Consider the following 19,173-nt stretch of genomic DNA (forward strand, 5'->3'; position numbering starts at 1 on the left):
TGTGTATGTGTATGCGTCTCTGTGTGTGTGTGTATGTGTGTGCGTCTGTGTGTGTGTGTGCATCTGTGTGTGCGTGTGTGTGTGTATGTGTGTGCGTGCGTCTGTGTGTGTATGTGTGTGCGTCTGTGTGTGTGCATCTGTGTGTGTGCGTCTGTGTGTTTGTGCGTCTGTGTGTTTGTGCGTCTGTGTGTGTGCTTCTGTGTGTGCGTCTGTGTGTTTGGGCGTCTGTGTGTGTGCATCTGTGTGTGTGCGTCTGTGTGTGCGTCTGTGTGTTTGTGCGTCTGTGTGTGTGCATCTGTTTATGTGTGTGTGTGTGTGTGTGTCTGTGTGTGTCTGTGTGTGTGTGTATGTGTGTGCGTCTGTGTGTGTGTGTGTCTGTGTGTGTGTGTGTGTGTGTGTGTGTGCATGTGTGTGTTTAAAGCCAAAACTAGCTACCAGTTCCTCCCTTCCTTATTATTACTTGACACTGAAGACTTTTACAGAAGTTTGGAGATGTTCTACAAGCTGTTTATACAAGTGAGTGAAGCGAAAGATCTGAGCAAATCAGAGAAAGTCTTCGTGTCAGAACAGACTTATAAAAAGATGGTTTTAATCCTTGTTCCGTTTCCTTTATCTCTTATTTCCTCCTCACCTGCTATCACACATGTTTAAGTGCTTTTGTGTGTCACTTTTTGTAAATATATCATTAATATGTTCTTGTTAATACACCTAGATTTAGGTTTTGGGTATTTTAAATAAAATATCTTATTTGTTTTAATAAAAAGAGCCAATTTTTTCCCGGCACTTTGAGTTCGTATAAAATGTGTTTCAAAAAATCAAAATTTCTCTTGCGTAAAGGATTAAAACGTAGCTCCAGTCCGGCGACGTGTCGAGCAGCTGCACAACAAGCTGCTGAATCCAGCACAAGTTCATTTAAATTCCTAATGTGATATTTTTCTTTTCATTGTGAAAGAAAAGATCATTGAGTAACACAAATGAAATGTAAATACGGACATTATTTACATCGACATTATTTACATCCATATTATTTACATCGACATTATTTCCTGTTCAGCGTCACCCAAATGAGGATGAGGTTCACTTCTGATCCTGGTTCCTCTCAAGGTTTCTTCCTCATATCGCCTCATACCGTCTCATTTTCCTCACCACCGTCACCTCAGCATCGATCACTAGGGATAAATTCATTCATTCATTCATCTTCTACCGCTTATCAGAACTACCTCGGGTCACGGGGAGCCTGTGTCTATCTCAGGTGTCATCGGCCATCAAGGCAGGATACACCCTGGACGGAGTGCCAACCCATCACAGGGCACACACACACACACTCTCATTCACTCACGCAATCACACACTACGGACAATTTTCCAGAGATGCCAATCAACCTACCATGCATGTCTTTGGACCGGGGGAGGAAACCGGAATACCCGGAGGAAACCCCTGAGGCACGGGGAGTACATGCAAACTCCACACACACAAGGAGGAGGAGGGAATCGAACCCCCGACCCTGGAGGTGTGAGGCGAACGTGCTAACCACTAAGACACCGTGCCCCCACTAGGGATAAATGTTAGAGATAAATAATAACTTAATATTTTATTCTGTTTTATTCGTCTCACTTCGCAGCAGATGGATAAATATTAAAACTGGTTACGACTCATAAAATACTTACAATACAAGACGATAGATTTTGATCCATTTACTGTTACATTTAATGTTCATGAAACAGATTAGTTGCTGTTCTCACTTACGTTATAGCATCTATAAAAGATCACCAGACTTTTTTATTTTATTTTATTTTATTTTTTATTCTTTACCTTTAACTAGTTACGGCTTCCGATCGTTTCTGTTCTCAATGCAAACCGCTCAAGAAAAGCCGTTAGTGAAGGAACTTTCTCATTTCGTACGTACAAGCGCTTGCGAATGAGCTGTTGCTATACATTCTGACCAATCGGAGGTGAAGAGCGATGTGATGAACGAGTTACGTATCGTTTCCCGTCATACCGAGCGCCTCTGACCCTCGTTGTTGAACGATTTCATGCGCAGTCTGTCTGACCTTGAATGTCAGTGTGCTGTTAAAGGGAGCAGTGAGATAGAGGAGCAGAACATCGGCTTTGGGTTCTTATCTGTTTCACACAGCAGCTGTTGCGAGTGCAATGTGCTGCAAAACAGGATTTTAACCAACCCCGGGGGCGGGAAACACCTCTCTCTCTTATATGTGTGTATATATATATATATATATATATATATATATATATGTATATATATATATATATATATATATATATACATATATATATATATATATATATATATATATATATATATATGTATATATATGTATATATATATACATATATATATATATATATATATATATATATATATATATATATATATATATATATATATATATATATATATATACATATACATATATATATATATATATATATATATATATATATATATGTATATGTATATATATATATATAAGGCTTCTTAGGTTAGGCTTCTAGTGTGATTTTGGTAAAGATTAAAACACTGGAGCAATTAATTCGAGGAAATGCGAGTGGCTTAGTGTTTAAAAAGCCTGCGACGTTCTCATCAGAGCAGCTCAAGCTTCTAGTCTGATTAGCATGTCCTTGGGGAACCTCATTAACACCTCTAATGGATCAGATCACAAAATAAAACATTACAACTGGATCCAACATAATCATTCAATGAGAGATTATCTGTGTGTGTGTGTGTGTGTGTGTGTGTGTGTGCGTGCGTGTGTTTGGGTGTTTGGGCTTGTGTGATTGAGGGTGTTGTGTGTGTTTCTATGTGTATCTCAGTGTGCTTGTGTGTGTTTCATTGTTTCAGAGTGTGTATGTTTGAGATTGTGTGTGTGTGTGTGTGTGTGTGTGTGTTTGGGTGTTTGGGCTTGTGTGTTTGAGTGTGTTGTGTGTGTTTCTATGTGTATCTCAGTGTGCTTGTGTGTGTTTCATTGTTTCAGAGTGTGTATGTTTGAGATTGTGTGTGTGTGTGTGTGTGTGTGTGTGTTTGGGTGTTTGGGCTTGTGTGTTTGAGTGTGTTGTGTGTGTTTCTATGTGTATCTCAGTGTGCTTGTGTGTGTTTCACTGTTTCAGAGTGTGTATGTTTGAGATTGTGTGTGTGTGTTTGTTTGGGTGTTTGGGCTCGTGTTTTTGAGTGTGTTGTGTGTGTTTCACTGTTTCAGAGTGTGTATGTTTGAGATTGTGTGTGTGTGTGTTTGGGTGTTTGGGCTCGTGTTTTTGAGTGTGTTGTGTGTGTTTCTATGTGTATCTCCGTGTACTTGTGTGTGTTTCACTGTTTCAGAGTGTGTATGATTGAGATTGTGTGTGTGTGTGTTTGTGTGTGTGTGTGTGTTTGTGTGTGTGTGTGTGTTTGGGCTCGTGTTTTTGAGTGTGTTGTGTGTGTTTGAGTGTGTTGTGTGTGTTTTTATGTGTATCTCAGTGTGCTTGTGTGTGTTTCATTGTTTCAGAGTGTGTATGTTTGAGATTGTGTGTGTGTGTGTGTGTGTGTGTGTTTGGGTGTTTGGGCTCGTGTTTTTGAGTGTGTTGTGTGTGTTTCTATGTGTATCTCAGTGTACTTGTGTGTGTTTCACTGTTTCAGAGTGTGTATGTTTGAGATTGTGTGTGTGTGTGTGTGTGTTTGGGTGTTTGGGCTCGTGTTTTTGAGTGTGTTGTGTGTGTTTCTATGTGTATCTCAGTGTACTTGTGTGTGTTTCACTGTTTCAGAGTGTGTATGTTTGAGAGTGTGTGTGTGTGTCTCACGTATTGAAGTGTTTACTGACTGTGTGAAAGTGTTTATTATTAATATTTACTGTTATTAAAGCGTCTCGTCTGTATTACGTCACAGTGTTGTCGTGTTCTGGATCCTGATTGGACAGAAAGTGACAGGTTTACTGTACGTTTTTATTTCTATAGTAATAACCGATGCACAGAGCTGCTTTTTTCATGCTTCACATAAAGTAATTACTGATGTGAAGTTTTCTGTCAGGAGATGATAAATGTCTCTATTATTATTAATCATTCACTTCATTTAAATAATAATCGCAATCGTATACTTCATCTACGTTTATTCGATTTTATGACTCGGACAGTCGGAAAAAAAAGCGTTTCACCGCATCTCGTATCTCGTGTGGTTGTATAGTGACATTTTAAGATGTTTGTCTCAAACACTCTGTGGTTTCTGAGGAACACGACATTGTTTCTGGACGTGCTGTTATTGGAAATCTGATCAGATCGATGTGGAAGTGTTTACTCCGGGTTGATGATCTATCTGTAACAGCCTGACATGTGTGTTTTATTCCTCGCTAATCTAGTGATGCTGCCTCCGCCTGCTCCGCCTGCTCCGTCTGTCAGACACGCCGTCTTTATCCTTTCATATCGTGCATCGTTCATGTTTATGGATCTCATTATCTTGTTTTAGTGACTGATCTTTATTTAGGAAAACGATTACAGCTCTAAGCAGAGCTAATTACTGCAGCACAGATAAGCTCTCAAACACAAGGCGGTGGTTTATGTCTCGTCGTCTCCTTCTCGATCGCTCACGAGCCGAGCCGTCCGCCACGAGACGCGATTATAACGCTAAGCAGACCCGGAGACCTTTGATCTGATAACACAGATCTTTACTTAATCCACTAGTGGATTAAGGTTCTACTCTCTACCTCAAACGTCACCTTCATGTCACCTGCAAAAAGTTTGGTCTCTGCAAGAAATGTCACCATCCTGAAGATTATCAAAGACTAAAGATTATTTTCACCATCTTTGTTCAATCGTGATTTTATTTTTTGGTTCATTTTTAATTAGAACTTTTCACCAAATATTTAGTTTGTAGATTGAAAAATAAAAAAACAGCTAAGTTTCTTGAATTTAACTATTTATACACCAGGGAAAAGTTATCGTCGCTGTCGGGCGGAAACCTCGTATGTCCAAATTTGGTCAATTTCATATTTTTTCACATATCGATGCTATTGGTCAGTCCCCACGTGGGTCTGTTATTTTTACAAGTTATTAACCAATCTAAAGCCTTGAAAATAGCTTGAGCGCAAATCTCATAACTCCATTGGACACTTCAACTGTCCACCTCTTCCTCACTCCGTGGGAGAGCTTCACGGCATATTTCTCCTCAAGAAGAGTCGCAACGAATCAACACGTCTTCTGAGGTAAATGTCTTCAAAACACTGGGCTCAAAGAAAAAAAAATCTTGACCCCCGCTAGTTCTGGTGCTCGTCTGAGGACAGGAATTTAGCGCAAGACAATCCACTGCAACGCGGACTAAACCCTGTGCACTGCAGATAAGGTACGGCGTTTTTTTAATGTCCTGAAAAATAACGGTTTTGGAGATACGAGGATTCCGCCTGACAGCGACGTTATGTAATAAACGTAATTTATTGTTTAGTTTTGATATATTTGACTGAATTATACTGAATTTGTTACTGACTGGAACGTCAGCGGTCATTCCTCCTGTATACGTTATCCTCTTGCAGGTAGAACGGATCGTGGACAAGCGGAAGAACAAAAAGGGCAAGTGGGAATATCTAATCCGGTGGAAAGGCTACGGGAGCAAAGAGGACACATGGGAACCTGAGCACCACCTGCTGCACTGTGAGGAGTTCATCGATCAGTTCAACAGCCTCCGTCTGCAGGACCGCCGCTCCAAACCAGCCAAAACCAGAACCGGAACACAAGCGCACAGGGTCCGGGACATGTCCAGACATCAAGGAGAAACACGGAAAAAGAAAAGGACTAGCAGAGGATCCCCGGGACCGGGTGTCCCGCATAGACAGAGAAAAATGAGTGGAGGGAAAGCGTCCGGGGACAGAACCAGTAAACCGGGGACTTATAAGCGAGTGAACGCAGGGCTTCAGTTTGTTCCTCCTATCAGGCGTCCTACAGACGGGCTACAGAACGGAGAAACGGACGCCGTGCATTACAGGACTACCGGCAGGACAAAGAGCGTCCCCAGCAGCAGGGTGGAGAAGATGATGGGAGAGATGGAGATGAGCAGAGGGGCTGCACCGCTCCGAGACGAATTAGGTAAGAATAGATGTTTGCAGTATGAAATAAAATCTGCCACTTCCTGTTGTTATGTTTATGACACATGATTTATTGTACTTCTGTTCATCGCTAGGAGGATTTGATTATTATGAAGCTTCGTTTACAAAGTTACAAAATTACTAAGTTACAAAAAGAAATTATTTCTTATGCGGAGGTTTAAAAAAATGGAAGCTGAGACCAAACTTTATTCACATCCAAACTTATAACATGTGTGTATTAGATCACATACATATTACATAAATATGTCAGAAATGGATAACTGTATACGTCTTTCTAAGGATATTAATATTAAAATAATAAAATCTTTATTATTTTAAGAAATTCTAAAAATAAAATAGAAATCTTTTTTTCCTGCTTTTTTTTATTCGTTTTCATTCTTTTTTTTAAACGTTTGTTGTACGATTCTGGGTTTTCTTTGTGTTTTGTTGTTTGTTTCTTTGTGTATTCATTCATTTTCTTTCCTCACACACATTTCTTCTGATTTTATTTTGTAGTAACGAGTAACGAAGACGCTTAGTGGAAATATAACGGAGTAAAAGTATGCATTTTATCCTGGAAATGTAGTGAAGTAAAAGTGAAAGTTGACATAAATTTAAATAGTGAAGTAAAGTACAGATACGTGACATTTCTACTTAAATACGGTAACGAAGTATTTGTACTCCGTTACATTACAACACTGAATATTAATAATTTACAGATTGACCTCTGAGTGTTATAAAGTTCTGATACTGGAAATACTCCTTCTTCAAATGTTAAATAACAGAAAAAACTAACAGAAAACTTGTAAAAAAAAAAACCAAACAAACAAACAAACAAACAAAAAAAAACAACAGAATAGAATTAAAATAAAATGAAATACCAAAAGAAAGAAACGTAAATGTGTCTTTAATCAGGTTGAACACTTTCACTGTGTGTTTATACCTTAACACAAACAGTGTGTGTAATTATTTTAGCTGATTGAGATTATGTTCATAATAGCAATATATCTGTTGTGTGATTTGTCACTGAGTCTTTAAAGAGGATTAATTCTTTTTCTTTTTTCTTTTTTTTTTTTAAATCTTCCTGCATGTAATTGGTCATTGTGTTTTCCGGAAAGCTCTTGAAATTGACTCGATGTGGCAGAAGATGTTCTTCATGAAGCAGCCCTGTGTGCGCAAACGAACAAAGCTCCGGTGGCATTTTGGACGCCTTCCGTGAAAAGAAAAACGTTCGTGTAATTCTTGTTACTTGTGATGCAGATTGTTGCATGTGACATTTTATCATCCAAATGTCACTTACTCTACTGTTGGGCCGCTCAAACATCAGATTCCTGTTGATCATGCTGATCAAGCGAATGTCACTGATGTTTGGGGTCCGTTACAAACCTTGTAGTGCTTCCCAGCACTTTCCTTTTTAACGTATTTGTTGAGTTGCTGATTAAACATTGCCTCATTATGTTCATGTTTATTCAAAATTTATCAGGCCCGCTGTTGTTAGTGTGGACACTTAATGTCAGCTCATTTGTGCCGAGCCTATCAAGGATGGATGGATGGATGGATGGTGGGTGGATAGACGGGTAGATAGATAGATAGATAGATAGATAGATAGATAGATAGATAGATAGATAGATAGGTAGATAGATAGATAGATAGATAGATAGATAGATAGATAGATAGATAGATAGATAGATAGTAGCTTAGTGGTTAAGGTGTTGGACTGCTGATCATAAGGTTATGTGTTTGAATTACAGGTCCATCATGTACCAATGCTGGGCCCCTGAGCAAGGCTCTTAACCCTCTGGATAAGGGTGTCTGCTAAATGCAGTGAATGTGGATAGATAGATAGATAGATAGATAGATAGATAGATAGATAGATAGATAGATAGATAGATAGATAGATAGATAGATAGATGGTAGCTTAGTGGTTAAGGTGTTAGACTACTGATCATAAGGTTATGTGTTTGAATCCCAGGTCCATCAAGGTGCCAATGCTGGGCCCCTGAGCAAGGCCCTTAACCCTCTGGATAAGGGTGTCTGCTAAATGCCGTAAATGTGGATAGATAGATAGATAGATAGATAGATAGATAGATAGATAGATAGATTGCTCTTGTCATAGATGTGAAGTTTGTCTTGAATGCATCGTCTCTCTCTCTCGAGGCTGCTATTTTAGACCTGGCCACAGACATTTATTTCATTTTGCCGCTGGTCTTTCAAATTTAGAGCAACGACCTGCCTTGTTTCTTTCTTAAGCCATTTGTCACTGGTGAATTTTGCTGCCTGTTTTAGACGTGATAAATTGATGAAATCAACCGATAGTTTTTGTGAAAAACTAAAATTGTTGTGAAAGACGGCCAGAACAGGCGGTTGAATAGACTTGACACGATGAAAGATGAAGGGTTCTCCTGTAATGAGCAGGTGAAATGAGTAATAAATGTACAGAGGTTAGAGCTAAAAAGACGTTAGCGTAAGTTTCAAATTTAAACAAAATTGCAGTAGGAATTAGACAACAACACAGAATAGAATAAATGTCCTTATTTTGTTACATATACATTACAGCACACTGATATTCTTTCTTCAACTTAGGAATCCAGCCATGATACAGCACCCCTGGAGTAGAGAGGGTTAAGGGCCTTGCTCAAAACCCCAACAGTGGAAGTGTTGAGTCTCCTCAGTCTCAGTCATTTCAAGACTGGACTACTGTAGCTCTCTCCATCAGGTCTACATATCGTCGCTGTCGGGCGGAAACCTCGTATGTCCAAATTTGGTCAATTTCATATTTTTTCACATATCGATGCTATTGGTCAGTCCCCAAGTGGGTCTGTTATTTTTACAAGTTATTAACCAATCTAAAGTCTTGAAAATAGCTTGAGCGCAAATCTCATAACTCCATTGGACACTTCAACTGTCCACCTCTTCCTCACTCCATGGGAGAGCTTCACGGCATATTTCTCCTCAAGAAGAGTCGCAACGAATCAACACGTCTTCTGAGGTAAATGTCTTCAAAACACTGGGCTCAAAGAAAAAAAAATCTTGACCCCTGCTAGTTCTGGTGCTCGTCTGAGGACAGGAATTTAGCGCAAGACAATCCACTGCAACGCGGACTAAACCCTGTGCACTGCAGATAAGGTACGGCGTTTTTTTAATTTCCTGAGGTTTGGAGATACGAGGATTCCGCCTGACAGCGACGATATGAAGTGCAAATGATCCAAAATGCAGCTGCATGACTTCTTTTCTGCCTAAGTTCTCACATACCACCCCGATGCTGTCCTCCTCCACTAGCCTCTGGTAGTCGCAAGCATCAGATTCAACCACCTCCCTCTTACCTCAAAGGTCTTATTACTCCTCACACTGCACCTCGCTCCCTCAGGTCTACCAGCACTTGCTCCACTGGTCCCACCATCTCTACAGCAAGACTCTTTTTTTTTTTTGATCTGGAACCAAGGTGGTGCAATGAACTTCCCCTAGATGTCCGAACATCTAAGTCACTGGCTATCTTTAAACAACGAGTGAAGACCTACCACTTCCTGAAATACTTAAACTAGCACTTTTCCCAGTTTTTTCCTTAACCAGTGTTTATGTATTCACCGAGACTTTAAAGCAGCGTTGTACGTCGCTCTGGATAAGGGTGTCTACCAAATGCTGTAAACATAAATGCCAGTTTGGCAGTGCTGGTCCGTAAACCCCAGTCCTATAATCAACAACCCAGAGCCTTAACCACTTGAGCCACCCCTATCCTGAATGTGCATGCACACTGGGCAAAAAGAAAAAGAATTTGAAATGAAACTTACAAAGCCAGACAGATCCTGGTGAAAGATAAAGCATGGCTCAGATAAACTATGGAAAGATTTAGGGCCTCAGGACTGACCTCTAGAAACCAGAACATACATAATTGGACGATATTGTGTATGGTCATACAGATGGTGCTGAACCACCGGTAGCGTTTTGTCCTGGCAAACTCTGGAAGAAAATGCGAAGTGCGAGCCGATGAACAGGCCACTTGTTCTGGGAGTTATGACTTAAGTTAGTCAGTATTTACAAGCTGAAACTTCTTCGTATACTTTATTAGGCGGTTGGGGTCAGAAGGTCAGCTCATACCTGCTGTTGCTGGACAGGTGAAGGACAAGGAACTTAATTAGATTTTTTTTAATGAAGAATTATTAATGTCACCTGTGTGTAGTTCACACCAGATTATTGCTGATTAGAGTTAACTGGGTTGGTTTTTTTAATAACACTACTAGGGTAAGTACCTATTGCCTTCTGGTATGTTTTCCATGGTGTATCATTTTGATAGTCTTGCCTAATGTCTACCCAGATCTCATTTCACCAGGTGCAATAAGTCTCTAGCTATTTCTCTTCCTTGCATCATCTAGAAAGGGTATCTGCTCTTATACTGTAGTTCTTGAAGTCCGGATAGTTTTTCAGCGCTAAGTTAAAAGGAGATCAAATTAGGACTCGGGTTGCTTTGTACAAAATTTAGCAGACATCTGTGTCCAGAGAGACTTAGAAGTGCTTTGTAGTCTCTATCCAAAATTTATCCTCATGCAAAAGTCTGTTCGGTCCAACATTTTAAACACTGAGCTGCATTACTGCCTGTAAGGTATAGATATATTTTTTTTTCTTTATGCACAAAAGACCAAAGTCTGATTGGATGTATCTATGAGATGCAATTTGAGGTGGAAGATCCAGATCAAGCTTAAGTTAACAAAATAAGAAGCTAAGTCAAAACCAAAAATAGAAGTGGTAAGCTACATGGGTAGAGAGAGGATCAGTGAGATCTTTCCAGTTCCTAAAATGACTTTATTCCCAGCATGCAAATAAAGAATAGAAAATAGGTTCAGTAAGAGAAGCCTATAAACTGCAGAGTCAACACAAGATGCCACACAAGAACAACCCTTTTTGAGAAGTCACACATTCAGATACTGTAGTTGCATATAACAGGGTATTAGGAAACTGGGGTCAGATTGCAGGGCAACTCTTATCTGGCATTACTGGACTGGACAGGGTCAAGGTCCTCGCTCGAGGGTCCACCAGCAGCAGCTTTTCTGAGCTGGGGCTTGAATTCACAACGTCCTGATCAGTAGGACAATCCAGAGTTTTAAACATGTTCTTAAACACTGTCCTTCAAATGCAAAGGATCCTAGCGAAGTAATTGCATTTAAACCTCTTCATAGAGAAGCACCAGTGGAAATTTAATTTTATTCATTTCAAGGCAGGAAACGCAGAAAGAAAAGGCGCATCCTGGTACAGAGCCTGAGCCTTCAGAAATGTGGAGTGAACGCTCACCAGATGGTTCATTACAGCTTTAAATAGTGTCACATATTGTTGCAAAATTAGGCCACGGGCAAGTTTTTCTCTCTAAAGCGTCATCGTCCATCTAAAACCTACCCCTCGAGCAGTGAGATGATAAACATAATCATAATGGTGCTCCTGCATGTTGGACCAAGCAGATGGGACATTTTAATAGAAATCTTTGCGTCTTATCTTCATTTCTGTCAGATTTATTCAAAAGTGTGGTCCAAGTGGAAGGCTTATCTGTTGTTGAGTCACTTAACCGTGTTTTCTAGCATGGTGTGTAAATGAGCCAGCAGTCAATACATCTCCTGTAGCTGTTTATCTTGTGCTCTGATGAATTCCCACAGCTCACAAACCTCACAACAGCAAATCCATTTTTAAAGGCAGGGTCTACTTTAATACAAAAGTCTCACATGTTTAGCAGTAATACAAACTAAAAGATCATAACCTTAATCTTTGAATCTAAATTATTCTGGTTCATCTCATCATCTCACAGTGGAACACAGCGGCATCAGGGACTATATTAGAAATAATTTATTTCAGCAGACATGTCCTCCTTTCCTGTCCTCTTGTCTCCTCTTAGTATTTTGTCAAGCACATAGTCAAATCCAGACAGAATCCAATCGTTTCTTTATTAAGATTAAGGAGAAATCGTCTCGTCAATGGAAGTCAAGGTGAATGGGTTTAAATCCCTAAGGGTGTTTGTCACTCATGTGAAGTATTTCATCAGTTCTGCTACTGATGAAGTGATGGAACAAAATGTTTGCCTGTATTACAACTCCTACCTAGTAGGCATTTAAAAATGTCTTGGGTGACTGAAACCATCAGAAACCCATTAAAGAGAGAATAACTCCAGTTGTAGCAGAACATTCATGACTTTTTCCTGTTTTTTTTGTTGGTTTGTTTGTTTGTCTGGATGTGTCAGGACTCAGTGTTTACATTCCTAGTCACGTGTCTGCCCCGCCTTCATCTGCTCCTCCCTGTCGTCACACCTGATCCATATTGTGTCATCATTGTGTTTTATATTTAAGTGAGCCGCGTTGCCAATGGCAGCGCAGAATCATTAGTTACGTTTACCCCTCGTCATGTTTAGTCAATGTTAAGTGTCGTCATTTGTATTGTTTCAGTTATCGTCATTTCTGTCTTTGTCGTCATTATTTATTAAACCCCTTTCATTTGAAGCTATCCTGCGTACGTTTCTGTCTCCTTCCATCCAGGTTGTGACAGGATGTCAGGCTTTAGTCATCCCTCCACAATAATTATAATAAACTCAAATAAAATATATAATTGTTAATATGGTGAAGATTTTCTGTAACATTTAGAGAAGGAGTCTCCAGTGTCAGAACTTTGTCAGAGGTCAAACTGTAACAGTACTTTCTCCGATATCTTCAGGGAAAAGGTGTTTACACTTTGAAGCCTCTCATTATTTTACACCAAAACACAATAATAACATGGACAAGCTTGTTTTGTAGAGGTTTTACACTTAACCTCCTGAGACCCGTATGCTACTGTTGTGTACGTTACAATTTCTACTGACTGTTTCTCTTAATTCATAGCTGATAACTATACATTTAATCAGTGTTTTCAAGGAAGCCGTTTGGCAAAAGAATTATACCTAAGAGTCCTCATATAAGGTTGGTACAATAAATATATATAGACAATGAAGTGTGAGAAAATGTTATGTCCTCATATGAGGACATTCGGGTCTCAAGAGGTTAAAAGTAACTATAAGTGAATAAAAAGTGGCAGCAGTGATTCTGCTTTATTGGATCGTTCTACTATTCTAATATGTTCTGTTAACCATTTATAATTGCATCATGATTAAGGTACAGTAAAGTGCCCCATGCCCTACCAAGCACCCATGCCTTGCAACCAATCCAAGCTTGGTATGGACTCTTTTAAGGGGCAATGGTGGCTCAAGTGGTTAAAACTCTGGTTTGATTGGAGATTTGAGCTGTCGGGCTCTTGAGCAAGGCTCTTAACCCTCTCTGCTCCAGGGGTGCTGTATCATGTCTGACCCCGTGCTCTGACCCCAAACTCCAAAGTTGGGATATGTGAAGAAATAATTTCACTGTTCTGTAATGTATCTGTGACAAAATAAAGGCTTATTATTATTATTATTATTATTATTATTATTATTATTATTGTTATTATTATTATTATTACTATTGTTTATTTTTTATTTATTATTATTATTATTATTATTATTATTATTTGTTTGTTTGTTTGTTTGTTATTATTATTATTATTATTATTATTATTATTAATATTATTATAAACATTGCTATAAACTGTAATGCATTTTGTTAGTTAATTATACCAATGTGTACGAGGCCTTATATATGCATTATAACATGTAATAAACAGCTATTACACATATGGCCTTCATAGAGGGTGTTACTGGTTATGTTTTCCATCAATTCCTAATATTGTAAAGTTGTATAAAACCTATAATGATATTGGGTTTTATTCTGTAACCTCATCGTCATCAGATTTAATCATCAGTACATTTTACCAGATTAAATCCCACCTTTGCTGTTTCTCTTTAAACCGCAGGGTCGTCGGTCCTGAACGGAGACGCTCACCTACACAGTTCGGCCAAACGGAAGCTGGCTGAGGACAAAGGCTACATTTTCGACAAGAGGCTGAGGTACAACGTTCGGCAGAGCGAAGCCAATTACAGATTCAGGGACATTGTAGTGAGGAAGGAAGAAGGTTTCACACACGTCCTGCTGTCCAGCCAGACATCAGACAACAATGCACTAACACCAGAGGTAAGTCACTTTCAGTAAGGCTGCTGTATGACAGGCAGGAAACATTAGTCAGCTGCACGGACATTATGAATACATTACTCACTTCCTGAACACTTAACCGATTAACACTTATGACACATATACACCATATGATGCAAACCATAAATACTTGTAGCAACCGTTTAGTCAAGAATTAACATTAGAAACAGTTTAGGTCTCCTAATATTTCCAGTTTGGGAAATATTTATCACACTAATTAGGCTCGATAACACTGTCTAGTAGTAATTAATCTATAGGCTCAATGACTTCATGCTCCTTTAATAAAGCGCTCGATCAGAGACCGATCTGCTTCTGATTTCTGTATTTAATTGTGATTCTGTGTTGTTTTGTTGTTTAGTAATAATTACGATAGACCTTTAATAAAACAAGACACTCCAGGGGTTCAAAAACTTTGGCTAGTGTGTAGTACAGTGTTTTATCAAGGTATTATGTTTAACATCAGAAATGTAGATAGAGATATATAATATGCTTTCCTTTTGTGAAACATCACATCATGCAAAACCTTTCATTTTATAATGTTCTGTTTTGGACCAAAATGAATGAATGAATGAATAAGATTTATAACTAATTTAATTAATTAAATGTAATGAATTTCTGTCGGGTTTTTTTTTAAGATCAGATGTTGTTCATCAGAACAATAATCAATAAACAAGCATAGAAATATTCACAGTGAATAAAATTTAAGGGTCCACATTTTCTTGTACAGTGACTTCTTAAATTAAATTAAATTCTACTTGCATCTTTAGTAAAAACCTTTTAAAATATAAAATAAATATACATTTTAACTTAAAAAAATGCTCTTTAACTGATTTTTCCCCTCATTTATAACAAAACAATATAATTCCAAATGTCATTTTGGCACTTTTTCATTTTTAAATTAAAAGTAAATTAAATAGCTTCCTATTAAAATGGCACTTTGGCCTTTATTTATTTGTTTGTTTGTTTGTTTGTTTATTTTCACTTTTTTTTATTTCTTTATCCAGCAGACCCCCCACCCCCATTTAGAAAACATTATTTTATTTTATTTTTAAATTTTAAGGTTTTTAATTGGGGGATAAAATTTAATTTATTGTTAACGAAGAACATTTATGCTATGAATCAGATTTTGGGTATGATTGTTAGAGCTGGGTGTAGATCTGTAGAAACTGCAAAGATTTAAAGATATAAGTAACGTTTTTACATCAAAGTTTATTGAATAAATTAAATATAATCTTGAGCTGTGGAATCTTTCATTTTAAAGAAAATCCTTTTTATATATATATATAAAAGCAGCATGCTTGTTTCAGTGCCGTTTTATCCTCAGTAAAAACTCCTTTATCCTCAGAGTAGAGAAGTGTGTGGGATTAGTGCTAGTGTTTGTCTGTTCCACTCTGCCCTCGGGCTTCTGCTTCTGCGTCTGTAAATCGCTTTAATTTTCTACACTTTACAAACAAGTGCTGTCAAGAAACAGCGAGGCGAAGCCCAGTGACTGATCCCAGAGGACGGAGGCTTACAGTGCAGATTGTTTTCTTCTGTTCTGAAATTCTGGTGTTCTGCGAGCGATAACTGTGTACATCTCACTCTCTCATGAGACGTCAGTCACACTCAGCGTGCTGAGAAACTAACGTGTGGAACGAGATAAAGAATAAATGGGTTTAAGTATTTTGACATCTTGGACGTCTTTTTTCTCTCGGCTATCCATCTTCTGCTTTTCAAGAGAAAGAAAAACATGGTGCAGATACAGAAAATCATAATGATTAGCAAATAGAAACAAATAACAATGCACTATAACACCAACAACCGAAACTACAGCCGGCAATAGTTACAAATAACTGATTACATCACTGATAAACCTCAACGACATCTAACAACCAACATTTAATAATTAACAAACAACAGTTAACAGCTAACCCTAACCCTAACACCCAACCTCAAACCCAACAACAAACCCTAACAACAGTCGACTCAACCAACCAACTGATTAACACCTACAAACAAACTGCAGCAACAGACTTCAGCAACAAACAAACAACATTTACCTCACCACCACCTAACACCAACTGTCATGACTCAGCCCGGACTTTGGCCCCATGCTTTTGTTTATGTTTTGTGTCACATGTCTGCCCTGCCCTTGCCTCTTCCTCCCGGCCTCTGCAGACCTGTTCCTCATGTGTTAATTGTTGTCAGTATTTAGTTGAGTTAATCCTCTGTTGTCGTGTTCTAGTCGTGTCTGCTGTTGTCTTTTTCCTGCTCTGTGTTTTTTAGTTAATAAACCCTGTTTATTTTAGCTATCCTGCATTTGGGTCTGTTTTATCCCCATATCGCTGACACCAACAACTAATCTCAATAACACCCGACAACCATCAACAGCTACAGTAAGACCAGCACCCAACAAACTACAACTAAACTCATGACTACCCAACAACCAACACCAAAAACTTACCTCAACACAAACCAGCAACCAAAATCAACAATGGACTTAAACAACACCAAAACACCAAGACCAGCAACAAACATCAAAAACAATCAACAAAATTAAACACTAACAACCAACAAGTTCAACAGTCAAATAGAAAATCTAACAAATCCCACCAACTTAAAATATCATTCAGTACAAAATGGCCAACAAATGGCACAGAGGCCAAACATATAACCAGCAACAATTAACACAACAACAACATTCAACACCCAAATACCACCAAGCACTCTGTCAACACTCAAGCAAGACATAAACCTCATAACTGATCCAACAAAACTAAACAGCCAACACCCAACACTCAAAACCAGTAACTACACCGACACTCAACACATAACAACCATAAACACACAAACACCCAGCAACCAACACCTGCAAAAAAACAATAACCTCCAGCCAACACTAAACATTAACAACTCGAAAAACACACAACACCATAAACCAATAACTGCACCAACATGAACAACCAACATAAAAACCTTCACCAATACCCAGCAACAACCAACACAAAAAGCAATACCCCATCAAACAAGTCTCAACATCAACAACTGACCTCAACGTCATCCAGAAAGTTAATAAATACCTCAACAACAACCAACACCTAAAGTATACAATCCAAAATGATGGTGTAACAGAAACTTCAGTAATACCCAACACTCAACACTGACGACCACACCACTTAACACACACCAACAAACACAGCCAAAACCATTCATTCATTCATTCATTCATTTTCAACCGCTTCTCCGAACTACCTCAGGTCACGGGGAGCCTGTGCCTATCTCAGGCGTCATAGGGCATCAAGGCAGGATACACCCTGGACGGAGTGCCAACCCATCGCAGGGCACACACACACACACACACACACACACACACACACACACACTCTCATTCACTCACGCAATCACACACTACAGACAATTTTCATGCCAATCAACCTACCATGCATGTCTTTGGACCGGGGGAGGAAACCGGAGTACCCGGAGGAAACCCCCGAGGCACGGGGAGAACATGCAAACTCCACACACACAAGGTGGAGGCGGGAATCGAACCCCCAACCCTGGAGGTGTGAGGCGAACGTGCTAAACACTAAGCCACCGTGCCCCCCCCCAGCCAAAACCAAACAAACCCAAAATCTACTATGATTAGAATTTAATATAGGAATTATAAAGAAAATGGTTTAAATCGTGATTATTTTGAGCGGTGTTTTATTTTTAGCATGAATATAAAATGGCCGTATCAACAAGATTTCAACTGAAGATGTTAAAATGTTAGTCTTTATAGTGCATGTGAAAAAAGTCTGATACACATGAATAGGATACTGTTAAGGCTAAAGTGATGTGAAATAAAATGACTGCTCTCAAAATCTAAAACAATATAAGTTTATATATCTGGAGCAGAGATAGAGGTTAAGCTGATGGAAATAAAATGATAACATTAGATATAAAAGATGTAAGTGTGCATTAAGAGATGAGGAAGGGTTCTGGAGGATCCCTGTGGAGATCCAGACAGAAGCAATCAGACTCAGAACATCTGACGTCTTCATGCTTGCTGGTTTGCCCTTGATTATTTCCTCCAAGCAGCTGTGAGATGGTTGGAACGTCGCCCGTCCTCACCACCACCAATCGTTCCTTTCATGTCCGTCGTCAGCTTTCTCGGCTTAACTCGAAATAATCCTGACAAGTTTGTTCTGTGCGTTTCATTATCGATCTGAAGATAAAGCTCATTTCTTTTCGAAGCTGTTTAGAACTAAACAGAAATATCTTGCTCACAGCTTCACGCAGTGCGCATATGTTTATTTATAGCAGTGTTTTCTGTCAGGATTAGGCATGGTGGTGGTGTGAGATGATAATAATGAGTTGGAGGGGAAAAGTAGCTTCCTGTTTCATAATTAGCTGCTTTCAAAGCTCAGTAAATAGAGTCTCATTAATCCATAAATCCAAAAATCTCCCCAGACCGTATTTGCTGTGTGGGGAAAAAGATGCACAGTCACATGCACAGTGACAAAAATATATTTAGCATTTCATAAAACCTAATGTACTTTTAAATACTCGAGGTTCTCAATAGAAAGGCATTTGCTGTTTGGTTGAAAGCAATATGATTTATTATTATTATTATTATTATTATTCTGATTATTATTATGAGACGCCAATCAACCTACCATGCATGTCTTTGGACCGGGGGAGGAAACCGGAGTACCCGGAGGAAACCCCCGAGGCACGGGGAGAACATGCAAACTCCACACACACAAGGTGGAGGCGGGAATCGAACCCCCAACCCTGGAGGTGTGAGGCGAACGTGCTAACCACTAAGCCACCGTGACCCCCTGTTTTTATTATTATTATTATTATTATTATTATTATTATTATTATTATTATTATTATTATTATTTGCAACTTTTAACTACATCATGTAGAGTTTCAGCCACATTTATGTAAAAAAAGGATAAATAAAATAATAATAAATAAGATAAATAATGAAAAAATAAAGAGGATAAAAATAAATAAATGGCTCTGATGTAAGTACAAAAACAAGTATAGATTAAAAAAAAAAA

At 38.7% G+C, this 19,173-nt stretch overlaps 1 protein-coding gene across 2 annotated transcripts in view; it reads left to right on the forward strand.

The window, feature by feature from the left end:
- The window catches only part of LOC132851800 (chromodomain Y-like protein 2), a 44,631-nt gene that overhangs the window by 14,186 nt on the left and 11,272 nt on the right, over positions 1–19,173 (forward strand). For both annotated transcript variants that reach the window (XR_009649061.1, XM_060878816.1), the window contains exons 2-3: positions 5,511–6,060; positions 13,908–14,125. Coding sequence is in view for 1 of the 2 variants with exons in the window: in XM_060878816.1 (XP_060734799.1) it covers positions 5,511–6,060; positions 13,908–14,125 (768 nt within the window). In the remaining variant the exon portion in view is untranslated. The remainder of the gene's footprint in view (positions 1–5,510; positions 6,061–13,907; positions 14,126–19,173) is intronic.

Source organism: Tachysurus vachellii, chromosome 9 (genome assembly GCF_030014155.1).
Source record: "Tachysurus vachellii isolate PV-2020 chromosome 9, HZAU_Pvac_v1, whole genome shotgun sequence".
Lineage (NCBI taxonomy): Eukaryota > Metazoa > Chordata > Actinopteri > Siluriformes > Bagridae > Tachysurus > Tachysurus vachellii.